Source organism: Callospermophilus lateralis, chromosome 2 (assembly GCF_048772815.1).
Source record: "Callospermophilus lateralis isolate mCalLat2 chromosome 2, mCalLat2.hap1, whole genome shotgun sequence".
NCBI classification, from domain to species: domain Eukaryota; kingdom Metazoa; phylum Chordata; class Mammalia; order Rodentia; family Sciuridae; genus Callospermophilus; species Callospermophilus lateralis.
Window position 1 is genome coordinate 159,565,961 of NC_135306.1, and position 16,052 is coordinate 159,582,012.

General features: G+C 43.3%; 1 protein-coding gene across 3 annotated transcripts in view; it reads right to left on the reverse strand.

The window, feature by feature from the left end:
* Positions 1-4,315: 4,315 nt before the first annotated feature.
* Positions 4,316-16,052, reverse strand: part of Sbf2 (SET binding factor 2) — a 417,940-nt gene continuing 406,203 nt past the window's right edge. For all 3 annotated transcript variants that reach the window (XM_076846869.2, XM_076846870.2, XM_076846868.2), the window contains 7 exons: positions 14,005-14,132; positions 12,827-13,060; positions 11,697-11,801; positions 10,121-10,314; positions 9,348-9,435; positions 6,927-7,058; positions 4,316-6,005 (listed from right to left, as the gene is read on the reverse strand). In XM_076846869.2, coding sequence (XP_076702984.1) covers positions 5,907-6,005; positions 6,927-7,058; positions 9,348-9,435; positions 10,121-10,314; positions 11,697-11,801; positions 12,827-13,060; positions 14,005-14,132 — 980 coding nt within the window. In that variant the 3' untranslated portion in view covers positions 4,316-5,906. The remainder of the gene's footprint in view (positions 6,006-6,926; positions 7,059-9,347; positions 9,436-10,120; positions 10,315-11,696; positions 11,802-12,826; positions 13,061-14,004; positions 14,133-16,052) is intronic.

The window sequence follows — 16,052 nt, forward strand, 5'->3', positions numbered from 1 at the left end:
TGCCATTGAGCCACGACTCCAGCTCCCCAATGGGTACTTCTGGAACTCTCTTCTCCCTTCTCCTTCACCCTGTGGCTCTTGCCACATTTTAGAGTAGATAAAAATAATGACATCTCATCCCAGGGGGTGTGGCAGAGATTAATGCCATCATGAACAATTTAAAGGATGAAGGGTTGGGGGTCCCTAACAGTCCTCCATTTAATTCATCTGTGACCCCTGCAGAAAAATGACGGGCACTGGAGAAAGACTGCAGACCCCTGAGGCTCGCCCAAGGGGGAGCCTTGCCTGTAACTGCTGCGTCAGAGGCAGAATCATTGCTGGTGAAGATGAATCAGGCTTTGGGTTTGTGGATGCAGCCATTTGGCAAATGTGTTCTTTCCTATTACAGTTAGAGAAGAGGATCAGAAACAGTTCACGTTCACTTTGGATGGACAACAGTGTTCGTCAGAAGTTTTGCCCCAAGCTGTGTCAACTCTCTTCCCCCTGTTACAGTGCCACCCCAAGAGAGGAGGACCCTCTGGACATCCCACAATCATCACATTGATTCACTGTAGCCACGATCGTGCTGATTATGCAGGAGATTGAGTCGAGTGTGTTGTGTGAAAGCCATGGAGATTCAAGGAGCTGCCTCTGCAGTGAAGTTTTTAAGGGCCCAGGGGTCGGGTATGCTGGGATACCCCCTTCTGCGTAAAAGAAATCACCGTGTCTTGCATCTCTTGTTACAGTGAAGAAAGCATGGTGCCTGGCAACCTCCTTTGGGGTCTGAGGCAACATGTCAATCTGGGTGACAGAGGAAGCTGGGTGCCCTGCCAGGAAAGGCTCTGAGGAATCCTAAGACTGCAGTGAGAGCAGCCCTGCTGTTTGGTCATATGATTTGGCAGACTCTGTGGTGTTGGAGATGTCAGTAGTGATAAAAGGGAAAGATGTAGCGGGGAGCTGATGGAGAGTCCCAACTCAAAATCACAACATGGGCCTTTGGGATCCTGCAGCAAGGCTGCACCATCAGCAGCAGAGGACTAGATAATTTTTTTTTTTTTTGTACTGGAGATTGAACCCAGCCCTTTTTATATTTTATTTAGAGACAGGATCTCACTGAGTTGCTTAGGGCCTTGCTAAGTTGTTGAGGCTGGCTTTGAGCTTATGATCCTCCTGCCTGAGCCTCCCCAACTGCTGGGATTACAGATGTGCACCACCATGCCCAGCGACTATATACCTTTTGAGAAATAGTCCCTGGTGGTGACAGAACACTGTCTATGGAATACCAAATGGGAAGCTCCAAATTGTCTATTATGGGCTGAGTTCTGTCAGAGGCATCAAGTTGTAAAGTCAGATGGGCCTGGCAGAGTCTATTGTGAGATAGAAATACTGCAGCTGGGATTGAACTTGCAGGATCAGAGGAGGTAGCCAGGGCCTGTCCCCTACAGCCCTTACACCTAAGACATATGGAGGGTCCTGTGTAACCAGCTAAGAAAAGGAAAAAGCCTGGGCCTGGTTTACTGATGGGTTACTTGGTACATGGGAATGTGGTGAAGATGGACAGTGTCTCCCTGATTGTCCAGGAGAAATTTACCCCCGGGGGTAGAGAAGTGAGCAGAGTGCTTGGCTGTCTGCTCTGAGTGCAAGAAGAAGTGTCCAAAGCAGTAGGTATCTATATTGCCTGATTGTTTGGTCAGGGGACTGGAAGACTGGAGATGAGCCGTGGTGTGACAGAGGTGTGTGGCTGGAGGTGGGTGTGTGGGGAAAGCATGCTGGGTGTTTTTGTAGCACATTAATGCTCACCTGAAAGCACCCAACACAGAGGAGGCAGTGAATAAGCAAGGGAGGAAAATGACCTGCACTGCTGACATTAGCCAGCCCTCATCAACGGCCAAGTGGGAACCAGCACAATGGCTCTCCTATGGAGTGGCAGAAAACCAAACCTGGGATGACAGAGGTCCCCAGCAAGGACTCTCACATCCCAAGGCAAACCTAGACACTCCTGCCTTGGAATATCCAGGGTTTGGCAAGAGAGGCCGATGCTGACCCCTAGTGTGGCTCTACTCCTTGAGGAAGCCAACTGCCTCGGGCTCTTTCCATCATGGAAGGGCCCATGATTCATCAAGGTCAGTTACTCCTGGCAGTAGGGTGACTCCCCTTCATGTCTGTTGGCCTATGGACACAAAGAATCCAAAGTGACCTGGTGGCAGCCATAAATCATCATTGAATGCTATGCTGTGTGGAATTCCATACTTTGGATCATGCATTCTGTAAGGCCCTAGAACATAGTGCTGACAGAGGCTCTGTGGTCAGAAAAGGCAGTACATACCCAGAATGCCTGGAAGGTGACCCAAGGGTCACATCTGCATTGTGGTCTCTTGCTCTTCCCCTCATTTCCTTCTCATTGCCACTTGCTTCTCAGAGGACTGAGACTAACACATCTGTTACTACCTGTGTGCTCTTTTGACCAGCAGCAAATGCATCACCCAGGAGCTTGTTAGAACTATGGAAGGTCAAGTCTCAGCCCAGACTTAATTATTAAGATCATTTGTTATTGTTGATGCTGGGGATTGAACCCAGGGCCTCGTGCATGCTAAGCACATGCTCTGCCACCTCCAGGCCCTAGAATCTTCATTTTAACAAGATGGTTTATAAGAGCATTAGCATCGGAGAAGCACTGATTTATTTATTTTTCTCCAGCAAATCTTCTAAATCTCAGTTTGGAACTTGAGTCCTTGTCAAGGTAAACATTTGGAATCACCATGTGACAGACCACCTGGGTCCCTCATTTTTGTTGTGTGTATGTGTTGGGGATTGAATCTAGGACTGTATGTGCTCTATTACTGAGCTACACCCCCAACCCCTGAGTCTTTTATTTCATAGGCCAAAGCTCAGCAGAATGAAGGGACTGGTTCAAGGTCACAGAGTGAATTACAAGAGAGCCAGCACTGGAACCCAGCTTCTCCCACTGCAGGTTCTGCTAAGAGCAGGCTAATTGCTCTAAATCTATTGTCTAGAATGATAGCCGTGGAAATATGGTTGTATTGAAATATGTGCTTACAGTATACATTGCTATGAAAACATAAGGTATATGAAAAAAAATTTGGTCTTTGTCCTGGGCTCCTAGGACACAATTGCTAAAACTCTTAGACAGTCCTCTGTTGTCTTATTTAAAATGTGCCCTTTTCAACCCCACCTGAGTTCATGCTGTAAAATGATTTAGGGTAGGGCCCCTCAATAGCTTTGGGGGGGGGGCTGGTCACCAGAAAGACAGAACAAGTGAATAGAGGGTGGGAGATTTTGGGCTCTTCAGCTTCAGGGGATGGAGAGCATTGGGTTATAAAAACTCATGAACAGAGATTTGGAGAGCTTCTGAATCGATGGCCATCAAGGTGCCATGCCACCAACTGTACTTCTTGCTCGGTGCATTTCTTCCAGGTAGGGAGGGGCCTGCTACAGGTTGTTGCAAGGCACAAATCAGGGTCTGTCTTCCTTGGAACCCAGTGTCCCTTCCCTTCAGCTCCGCCCCAAGGAATGAAGGGCATCCAGGTACGGACACTGTGCATATGGCTCATGCTCAACCCCCAATCTCAGATGTTTTCCTCCTGACTGAACCTCAGGGACAGAGCAGTGTACAGTGGCATGTCCCAGGGTTGGCCATTAGGGAGGAGGCTTGGGGCCTCTTGGCTGGGTCACATGTGACCTCTAGACTGAGGAAACCTGAAGGCCCAAGGAGGGGGATACCAATGCCTTGACTTGGGCCCCTGTGGTTCTTGGAGGTCTTCTTGCCTAGTTCAGGGAGGTCTCCTTAAAGGTCCAGCTCTGAGGTGAGAAGGGGCCTCTCTGCTGGCTACATGAGGGAATTCCAAGGACTGAGCTGGAGGAAGTATCGACCAGAACTGAAATCCCTGACCACTCTTTGTGTTGCTGATGGAAGTAGCAGTCTGCTACCCAGCAAGACTCCAATGGCTTATGCTGAAAAATCTTCACAAATGGTCACCTACCATAGGTGGTAAGACTGTGACCCAGAGGAGGTAAGGGATTCTTCCAGTCTCTCACAGCTCAGGAGAGCAGGTGGTAGGGTGGCAGTGGGAGTGAGAACACTGGCCTGAGGTGTCTTCTTAAACACTGCAGAAGAGTGTCCAGAACCCAGAAGCTCAGGACAGTGTGTCCAGCATCTGTTACTCCTGAGCAAAGGACAGCAATGACATTGGCAGAACCAAGGCCCAAGTGGGCTATGTTTTATCCTTGAACCTTCCATTTCATGACAAGGCCTGAACATTTCCCTTTGGAGGGCTGTGCACTGAAGAACAAATGTCACTTCACAGTCCAAGAAGGATGCTGTTTCTTAAGAAATAAATTTAATTCAAGGTGGTTAGTGAACGTAAGGCATGTAATGCCTTCATGAAAGTTAAAATAATCCAGTTACAAAAGAAGCACTGTGTACAGTCTCAAATTGCTGAAAGTACAATGGGCTCCATATTTTACAAAGTACAAAAAATTATTTCATATACAAAGAAAAGTACAAATAATGTGCAAAACCATTTTCACAGGTGGCAAATTTATAAAATGAGTATGATAGAAAAGTCCTTCATTCTTATTATTCCCCAATTTCTTATATATTAACACATTTCTATGTCCTACTGTATAGGCAATTTTAAATTTGAAAATCTGACTTATTTTAACCTACAAAGTTGCTTTTTCTTAGACAGGGAACCTTTCATTACTAAAATCTTATGAATGAATCAGTTTAGTTAATTTTATATTAAATTATAAGCAGGCTATCTGAAAAACAAAGATATAGAAATCATATATACATATTTTTGAAATATTAGTTTGGTATTTAACATATTAACATTTCAAAACAAACGCAGTGATGGAGCTACCTAGAGCAGAGCAGCTGAGGCAGCAGAGGCTGTTCCTGCTCACCGAGAGCAAACAGGATCCTTGGGCCTCAGGATGAACAAACACAAGGTTGTCAAAATAAAGAGAACCTAAGGGCAGTTCTTATTTTCATGTGCAGAAGTGCTGTGTGGGTGTCAGCCCTGCTGCAGAATGTGCTTGTCAGGGGTGTGTGGCTCTAAGTAGCTGGCTGCCATCTTTCCAACATCTTCACTTGATTAGGAGCTCAGTGCAAGGGTTTGTGGGTTAGTGCATGCAGCTTTCTGCATGTTATTTTGTGTAAGAAGCTGTCAGAGAGCAGAAGAACACACAGGAACATAGGCCCTGCATCCTTGGACCACCTCTAGTCTAGAGGATTCCGTGTTTTGGAAGCAGCATTTCCTGCATTGGCCTGGTCATCGCTGCATCATTCCCTGGGCAAGCTTTTTCTATCAGGATAATCCTGTGAGCTCCCTCTTTGCCTGTTAATGATCAATAATGTCTCTCACTGGGAACCTCAATGGCAGAGCAAGGACCAAGGAAGCACCTTTTGGTAGCACCAGAGAACTGAGCATCTCAAAGGTCAGGCATAAGAGTAGGTGTCTTGATGGGAAACCTACTCTATGTAGGATGTAAGATGATCTTTGGAGGGTTTTGATTTTTGCTTATTAAAGAGTTCTCCAAGGAAATTATGACCTTGGAGAACATAAAGGACCTTCATAAAGGACTCAAGTAGGTGGTGGCCATTTTGCCTAGGGGATGGATGAGAGCAGGTTCAGGAGAATTCTTCTGATCCCTAACCACTAAGACCCTGTTAGAACAATTCAGTGCAAGACATAGGAAGGGCCTGGTGCTCTTGACCAGGCTGTGTGACACACCCATTCAGGTGAAGTGGATGTAGTAACTGCTGTAAGGAGGGCCTGGGTAAGACCAGGCAGGAGAAGGCCATGTCCTGGGATGACTCGCTGCCTGCTCTTCAAGGATTCATGTCTTTTTTCTATCTGGCAGCAGGAATTCCTCTCCTCCTTTTTCTTGGGTTGACCAAGGTATCAGGCATCAGAGATACAGCTCTGGATCCTGTCCATCCATTGCTGGGCACTCTGTCCATCCTGGGCACAGAAATTATACACACGCTTGCTGGTCTTGAGCTAAAAAACCAAATGACAGAGAACCAGAGATGAAGGGCACGGTTTTTTGGCTTTGGCAAGTGGCAAATCAATCCCTGTAACCTTCCTTTCCATACTGCCCCAGCACCTCTATTTTTTCTTTCTCCATTACCACACTGTCACTGCCTTTATGGTCTCTTTACTTTTCTAGTTCCGAAAGTCACAGGTGATGTTAATAGATAGGTACTGGGGACACAAAAGAGACTGTATGCATTCCTGGGGCCACCTCTGACTGCGGGTAAGGATCAGAACTGGCTGGAGTCTCTGGCCCCTCTCACATATCACACCAATGTAGTATAGGTGAGGGAGCTCAGGGGGAAAGCCCAAGAGTCATCCTTATTATGAAGTTGGCCTTTGTGTCCTTTTCTTCAATTGGGGCCATAATGGAAGCCAAGAGACAAGGAAATGGTCTCCTGGCCTGATCAGGACCCTGGAATATGACCTCTGCTTTTTATGAAGACTTGCTTGACTCCAGGGATTAGACAAGTCACCTTCTGTCCTGTGGCCCATAAAATGCCCTAAGGCCCACCTTCAGGCCCCTGAAGATATTAGGGCAGATAATTATCATGTGTGACCAAGGACAGCCTTCTGTGGAGGTTCAAGCTGAAAGACCACTGGATATGGAGGAAGCGGCATCTGTCCTTGAAAGTGAGGGTTACTGAGATGACTAACAGCATTTTGAAAGAGTTTGTTGGCTTCCCTGAGTGGATCTGAGATGCATGGACAGCTCAGAGAGGTCAGGCTTGGGTTCACAGTGCTGATTTCAAATTCAGTATTCCCCACAGCCAAGGTCTGTTACTCCTCTGCAGTCACCACCAACTGCTCTGGGCCCCCATAGTGTCTTGAAGGCCAATGGAATGATGTGCAGGCTGAGTCACCAAAAGAGAAATAAGATCAACTTACATCAAAGAAGGCCTTGTCACTCGTGTGCTTTGGGGCTCCCATGCTGGGGCCAGCAGGGATGACCATTTCTACTTCTGCCAGGTCAATGTGGCCTTTACAACTCGTGTCTTCACCTGAGTCGTAGTATCGCAGCTAGAATCAAAGGGAATCAGATAGGATGTGAAAGACATAGAAAGGGAAAATGGCATGGCTTTCCAAAATGTATCTGATTGTTTTCTCTGTCTTGTGCTTATATCTGCAAAAAAAAATACACACTGATTGACTCTAGGAAGAACCAGTGCTGGGAGAAGGAAGTGGGCACAAGATGCATGACCTTCTTTGAAATTTGAGCAGGTAAATATGTTACATATAAAAAATAGTGAGCTAACAATCATTAAGAATTACACAACATATAACAAAGGCGTTTAGAGTCCTAAGCTAGTAAAAGATAGGCAAGTCAGAGGAGAAAGACAAAGACCTATAAACATCTGAAAAGATAACCAACTTTGCTGATCAGAGAAAAGTAAATGAAATGACTAAGATTTCACTTTTCATTTGGATTGAAATATATTAAAAATGACTGATAATACCCAGCAAGACAATGAGGTCTCTTGAATGCTATTAATGGGGATATAATTTATTAGAAATCTTTGTGGAAAATGATTTGGCAATATCAACTAAAACTGAAAATGTCTGTGTCTGTTGAACATCTTTCCCAGCTCTACAAAGTTATCCTACAGACACAGAAATAAAGGACTTTTCTTCCCCACTGCATTCATTAGCTCAGCATCAGAAAAGAGGTCCTTTTCTTTCGGTGGAACCTTGGTTGATTAAATAATAACTACCAATAAAATAGAATATGCTAGATGGCTTTCCAAAAAGAACAAGGAAGACTTCTATTATAAACTGGTAGAAAAATTGTTCAAGATACATTATTTTTAAAAAGCAAGTTTGCCAAATGGCATATAGATATAAAATAATTTCTGTAGAACACAACAGCTTAATGCTTGATTGCATTGGGGACTTTAGGATCTTTATGAAATATCTGAATTTGGTGTAATAACACATGCATTGGTTTTGGAATAAGAAAGAAAGAAAAAAATATTTTAAAAGTTAAAGAGCCTGCTGGTGAAATACAGCCCGTGGATTTCACTGTGCATGACAGGAATGTGTCTGCTGTTTCTGTCACTGCTGTTCTGGCCTCAGACTTTTCTGTCTCTCCACTCAGAAGTGGTATGAGCAGAGCTAAGTGGAAAAACTATCTACCTTTCATGTTAAAGAAATCCAAAATATTGGTAAGAATGCAAGTATAATTTGGTGTAATTTTAAATTATGGAAAAATTATGACATTCTCCTTTGTTGTATTTAATGGTTTAATGGACTCTTCTGCACAGTGTAGGCTCTATGATTTCAGAGACACCTTTAAAGTACAGTCTCCCTAAGGGGGCTTCCATTTGTATATGTGAGAATAAGTTATTGAATAAAGACTCTGTAACTTTTGCGAAATCCCTTGAGCAGAGGAAAAAGTGGGCCCCAAATATAATCATCTTTTAGCTGCAGATCCCACGGGAGCATTAGAGGGTAATAGTTCAGCACTTTCTTGAAGTCTGCCTGGATGAATGTGTGAGAATGAACACCAACCCTTTGTCTCAGGCTGTCTGGCCTTTGGTCATAAGGAGAGGCCACATAGCTCTCAGTAATAAAAGGTGCAGAGAGGAGAGGTGGGAGGTTTGAGTATGGATCTCTCTCCTTTGAAACCCCTGGAGCAAAGATTATGACACTAAGGCTAATAATCTTTAGTTGTGAGAATAATAGCTAAGAATCTAACAATGGAAGAAGGTTCCCTAATGTGGTCAACAAGGTCAAGACTAATACCTGACCACTGTGAATTCCAGGTTTGGGTAGGGCCTCCTCTTCCCCTTCCCTCCCCTCTCCTGTTGCTACCATCTTTGAGGGATAGCAATGCCTTCTTCAGTAACTAGTATAGTGATGGGCACAGAAGTGGGGTGCAGTAAACATCTCCTGAGTAGCCTAACACCCTCAGTCATGGCTGGATGTTTGCTGTGAGGATGAAAGGTATCTGAATTCTGTGGCACGCGCAAAGGCCTATTTGTGCATATGGTACACATGCAACAGGCTGAGACCTCAGTGCTTCCTGACCTGGGCTTTAAGGGAAGACACAGGAGATTTTCAAGCATTAAAAAGAGTTGTGCTCTGGACTCAATTCACTGCCTCTGAGTGAATGTGCCTCTACTTTGGAATTTTCCTCAGAAGGTTACTAGGGAAATCAGGGGCCCTGGAGGAGCCCCCAGGCTGCATCTGAGAGACTCTAGGACAGCAGTCTGTACATGAGGAATGTATCTGTTTGTTGAGAGCCAAATAATAGCCAGGGATTGAGACCAGCCCCACAGAAGTAATTTCTTCTGGCGTTAACAGTATTACCTGATGTTTTGTTACATCCAAAACGAACCAACGTGGTTTCCAACCTTTCAACAAAGCCCCTCTTTTATAAAGTGTTCCCTCAAAGGACCTAGGAGAAATGACAACAAAGTAATTTTGATTTTTTACTTAGAAAATGTGGTAAAGGAGACATCTGTTGTTTTTGCTAGGTCTCTATTTCCTCTATGTGATCCACAAAAAGGACAGTCAGAATTCTCCCTGGAATTTGGTACTAGACCTTTGGGGAGGGACTGCCTTTTTCTCCTGGGCTCATCACACTTGTGAGGTTAGGAACTGTTAACAGCCACCTTCTGTGCTATGCTGGGATTAGTGTAACACAGAGAGAAAAGCACAGTTGGAAACAGACAAGAGCCTGAAGACACTGTGTAAGAAACCAGCATGCCTTTGGCTGTCCTAGTTTCTATGAGTAAATTCCTTTTGCTTCAGCTAGCATGAGCTGGTTTTTTATGTGTGCCACAAAAAAAAGTGCTGACTAACACACATTCCCTCAAAAGCTCTGGCAAACATGAGATAATAACAATCAGGAACCAACCACAAATAACTATAACCTCTTGGCATTATTTTTAGTTGTAAGGTTCATTTTTTTCCTCTTCAAAGAACCATCTAAAGCATTTAGGAAAAAAAAAAAAAGAATTCAAGCTAATCTGTTTCAAGTTTACAAAAGGCTGTAGTGCACAGGCTGTCACATAGGCCTGTGGATTAGCTTAGGGCAGCAAGGGGAGTCTTAGCAGACTCAGCAGAGCTCAGCACATCACCTGTTCTCATCGTTCTTGGAGGTGTACTGGCTATAGAGGGTGGCTGCCCTTCGGTCCACCCCATTGGATGGGGAGATGCTGGCATTATGCTCTTCGCCCACGCTACTGTCTGGGAGGTGCAACATAGGTCTCTTCTGATAGGAAGGTAGGTTCGTAGACACAATTCCTGGGGACCCTGGTGGGTATCTTTGGGGCTGAAAACAAAGGAACAGGTGCTAAGAAAGCTTTATAGAGACTTTAAGCAACTGACCTGATCATTTCACTTATGCAAATTTATCTCAAGAGAAAAAACTGAACTATGAGCAATGATGTATGTACAAAGACACTTATCTTGGGGCTGTTTAAAAATAAAAACTGTAAACTCTCTAATATCCATTATCAAGGGACCAGTTAAAATGTTATTTCTGTACATGATGTTCTAGACAGTCACTAAAATGATGCTGCTGACTTATACATGGTGGCAAATAGAGGACACGTATGCCAACATTAAGTAAAAAAGAAGGCAGGTTAAAAAACAGTATGTAAAAGTCAATCGCTTTTGTCTGTGGGCTTAGAATGATGAAACAGTTGGGAGAGCACAGTGGTTTATTTCAAGTTATAAATTATGGGTGATTTTCATCTTTTGTTTTATAACTTGCTGTGACTTATCTTATTTAAAAAATACCTTACTTTAATAATCAGAAAAATATCAAGAAACTATCTTTCTGAGGAAAAAAGCATAAAGGCATTGCCCATGGCTTATGTGCTATCAGCACCTAGGTGCTGAGGCTCGAGACAGAGCCTGGAGGGTCCCTCCTTACCAAAGGTTTTCTTCTCACTCCACTCCTCTTGACCTCTCCTTTCTGAAATGCTCTTGTGAATACTCATCTGTCCTAATTTCCTTTCTGATATGTTTGGAACCAATCTGATGTGAATTTGAATGGTGGTACTACCAATTACTAGCTGTGAGATCTCTGCCTGCTTCCTCATGTATGAGGTAGGACCCTCCTCACTGTGGACTGGACAAGATGTGAATGTGTCTGCTACTAAGCACAGTCCCTTGCACATATTATGTGCCTGATAAATGTTTCTTAAATCAGAAACAGGAAATGGGATGTGAGAAGAAGAAAACAGAGTATTTGGTTTAAAAACATTTCTATGATAAATGCTTCTTAAATCAGAAACAGAAAAGGAAGTATGAGGAACAGAAAGCAGCTTATTTTGTCATTTTAAAATATTTTCATTTTCTATGCTTATTTCTCTGGAGCAAACATGGCCTTGGCATTCCCCTCCTCCCTCATGTGGTAGAAGATCAATTGAAACCACAGTGACACTGGGATAAAAAAGTACCCAGTAATTTTCCCTGGATTCAGTGCCCTGAAACATTAAGTATTATGTCACTGTGGTATGGTGAGACACTCAGGAAGTATTCAGTCATTTGGAACTTTCTGCCCTGGACCCCCAGGGCATGACCCCTCCCTTTTCCATTTTCCCTCTGGCCATAAATCCAGAGTCCCCTTGTTGGGGCAGTGGGTCCCACCTGACCTAGTACCCTCAAAAGATAAGAATTAGCTCCTCAGGGGCTCTGCCAACTCACCCGGTCTATTCTTGCATCTTCTTTAAGGTCCATGGTTACTTTTTCCCACAGCTGCTGCCATTTCTCAGGGGTTTGGTTCAATTTATGCTCCAATTTTTCAATTTCCTGCAAATAAATGAAGTTTTCTGACAGATCAGTACTTCATAGAAGTCAGGATGTGCCCCAGAGCCATATTTCCTCTGTATTGGGCTCAGATGAGCAGCATGGCAGAGGACAGTTAAAAAAAAGTCATATATGTGGGGCCTCAGAGGTTTCCCAAGCCAGGAAGAGTGGTACACGCATGAGTTGGTATGATTCACTGTGATGAAAATGATCTATCAGGACTCATAATCAGGTTATTTTTTTAAAGACAGGCTTAAATAGCAAGAGATAAAATATATATCCTATTCACCTTCATCTTTGGGCAACCCATGAGAAATCTGAAGGGCAAAGTAAATGGTCAAGCACTGGACCTGTCCTAACCCTAATGGCTGAGATAGATGTGAAGTCTGTCCTTGACAGAGGAGCCCCTCAACTCTGATGACTCAAAGTAGATGTGAAAAGAATGAACCAAGAAATGCCCAAAGAGACGGATTTCCCTTCTGATAGGGGTCTGGTACAGTGCTATCACTGCTGCATACTGTACCTGCCCAGAAAACCAGAGGGAGAGCACTCTTTAGGAACCGTCTGGACCACATGAGGACTCAAAACCATTCCTCAGGGTAGCTACTGCCAGAATGGCTGTGCTCCAGAATTTTCTTGCAGAAGGTAGTTGGCAGCAGTCCCATCAGGCCATCAGCTACCCACACTTCTGACCAGAGGAAGTAAAGCACCCACAAAAGCCATAGGCCTGACTCAGGATGCTTGGGAAGCTAAAACAGCTGCTCTCAGAAGGAGCAAATCACTACTTTTGGTCACCTGCTTCCTTGAAATGCAGGAAGCTGACTTTTATTGAAAATCTTTTCATTGGTTAAGCCTGTACCCCACTGATATAGGGGAGCAAGTCTGGTTTCTTCAGATTTTTGGAGTGCTACCTATGACACTAGGAAAGCCATGCTCAGAATTTATGAGCCAGCCTTTGCTTTGCTTGGTTCCTAAGGCCCCATGTGTTCCCAGGGTGAGCCCTGTGTGCCTGCACACAGCTGACTTACACTAAAAAGTCTGGTGAGAGCATTGGGCTGAATGATGCTGACATCATCATAGCATGGCCACACTGTTCTCCTTTGGCTCTGGGGCCCCGCTCCTCCAGCCAAATCAGATTCTTCAGAGGGGAAGTGCTTGGGAGTCAGCATCATCCAATCATATGAAGGCCCTGTGGACAGGGTCTCCTCTGTGTAGTAGTCCCACTTCTTGAGGCTGGAGATGTTTACATTGGGCTTCAGGGCCTGTTTAAAGAAAACTCTGAAATATAATTTCATATTGACCAAAGTACCCCAAGCTTACTAACATTTGCAGGGGCCCGGGCAAGCATGTGAATGGAGTTTCAAGTATCATTCACCTGAATATTAAAAGTTATACATCAAGATGAATTGTACCCTAGGAAGTGGTAGCACTGGGGGATCTAACCTCTGCTCCCAGTCCTTGGCTTAAGCTTTTCCTCCCATCCCAGCCTTGAATGAATGTTTATGTACAGACTCTGTCTTCCCTCTGCTGAGGAGCTACTTCTCACACCAACCTTGGGCCTAGACTGGGAAAAGTAGCCTGGTGAGTAGCCAAACTCCTTGAATTTGGGAATTTCAAGGTACCCAGAGCATGGCTTAGATGAGGAGAGATGTGCCTTGGTTTCTTGTACTCCTTACCTTGGGAGGGGAGGAGGGTGCAACTGGGGTTCTAATGCAGGGCACCCAGGGAAGGGACTTCTTTTGCTCCTAAATAAGGATAGTACTGCCTATCAAATGCTCCTGTTCCATCTTAGAGCCTTATCATACAGATGCACACAACAAAACACTGTTGTCCTGAGATACGTCATCCTTCTTGCGTTGGGCACCAAAAATCTCTGTATCACAAAGGAGTATTTTCATGGGTTTGGTAAGATGGACTTGGAAAGCTTTTCCTGAAGCTTTTAGATTTTTCAGCCTAAACCACCTAAGAGAATTTGCCTTTCTTTGATTCTGATATCCTTTCTAGACTTTAGGGGTCAGATCCTAATTTTTGTGGCAAGAATTTAGCATTCATTCTCCATTTCCATCATAACCCAAACCCAAACTAAAATAGCTTTTGGCATGAAACCTTGTCAAATATTTACAAAAATGTATATACACTAAAACAAAGGAAAACTTTAACACAAAATATTTAGAAAATGAAACATAAATGAGTTTTTTTACTTTACCTCTATTTCCACTGGTGAATATAAATAGTTAAAAAAAATGGGACTCTTCTTGTGCATTCTATCAATACACTCCCAAATACAAATTCCTTTCTTGGCATGCTTGTCTCCTTTATCATCAAATAAAGTTCCTGTAAATTAAAAAAAAAATCAAACAAAATTAAAGTTAAATACATTAACTTTTGCCTAAAGTGTGATGCATTGAGAGATGAAAAAGTGAAACACTTCTTATGACTCTAAAAACAGCAACATATGTGCAGAAACCTTAGAAGATAACTGCAAACTAAAGATGAAAGGAACTTCACAGCTATATGAAAACAAATCAAAGTGGAAGGAAAACATAGGCAAGGTTTTCCTAGGAAGTTATTCTCCTTCACTCTATGTTGTAAAATCTGCATCTACAGTCATAGAGGTCCTGCCAGGAGACATTCTATACATTTTTCAATAGAAAATGGAAGACCTTATGAATTTATCTGATGAAACTCTGTTAAAAATATAATTTTATTTTTCCTTTTAAAGTTGTTGGCTATTTATTAACAAAGCCATTTAAAATGTTAGTAGATTATATATATGCAAATTATGGTCACAGAGACTTGGGATGATAGAAGGTCATGTTCTATATCACTAGGTAACCTGAAAGCAGAACTCAGGGAAATACTTCACTTTTGTACCTTTCAAAAGTCACTTGATTGCTCACATGAGCCTTTAAACAAACAAACAAACAAAAAACCCCCCCAAAAACAAACAAAAAACTCCCCCCAAACCAAGGAGGAAGATGTGTCAGGGTGAGACAGGAGGGATTTCTGTAAAGGTCCAGGAAGGGTGTCTCAGCAGTGCTGTCTTGCTTTGAATGAAATGACTCAGTCAAAAGTCAACAAGCATTTTACCAGTTTATCAGAAAAGAATGCCTCAAGCCCAAGGCTATGTGAAATCCTATAATACAGGGGGCTTCCAAGACTAATGAATGTTTTATTCTCTAATTTTTTTCTCTCCCCTCTGTCTTATAATTCCAGTGGAGTAGTTCTCAAACTTCATCACACATTAGAAAAATCAGGGGCTTAAAAAAAAGAAAAAACCCCAACGCTCTAGTCTACTCCAGTTCAATTATATCAGGATCTTTGCGACAGTCCCCAGATATTATTCATTTTGGGAGTTCTCCAAGTTAGTCCAGTGTTCAAAATTCAGACTACTCTATGGGTTGGAGAGTGGACTTTTAAGGTCCCTTCATAGCTCCATTTAGGAGGAGGCAAGGATTATACTGAAGGGCTGTGGGGCAGTTAGCTCCAGGTGGAATAGACTTTGGATACTTATGTAGATAGGAGGAAAATGAGCTGAAACTGGAAGAGAAGGTGTGAGATCTGGCCTTCCAGATGACTGTCTTAGGGCAGCATGTGCACTATATAGGGAACATCTTAAGAAGAGTTTTTGAAGGCTGGAGTTGTGGCTCAGTGGTAGAGCACTTGCCTTGCATGTGTGAGGCACTGGGTTTGATTCTCAGCACCACATTTAAATAAATGAATAAAATAAAGGTCCATCAACATCAAAAACAAAACAAAAGAAAGAAAGAAAAGAACAGTTTGAAGCATCAGGCACTAGTGTCAGATCCTATCAAATTATAATTTTATAATCCAGTATATAATAATCAACAAATTAATCTTCTGGGACACAGGAGAGTTCATGGTGTTCAGGCTTTACTGATGAAATCTTAAGTATTATGACTGATGAATTCCTCCAGCTGTGGCTGAGATGCCTTACTCTCTAATTGTTGATCTTGGATGTGGAGGTAGTTGCCACAGCTGTTCCTAAATGATGTTTTACCGTGTAGGCTTGATAATTAGTGCATCCACCCAAACACAGCAGGAACAGCCTCCAAAGTAGGTAGCCCAGTCTGGACTGGAGACATAAAACCAGGCTTCTTTGATGCTAATTAGGTGAGTGGCTATTGGGTAGCCCATCTATTCAGAGAGATGACTGGGCAAATGAACTTTAAGGACCCTTCAATAATCACTCTAGGATTCTAAATGCAATTATGTGTCTTAAGAGAAAACATA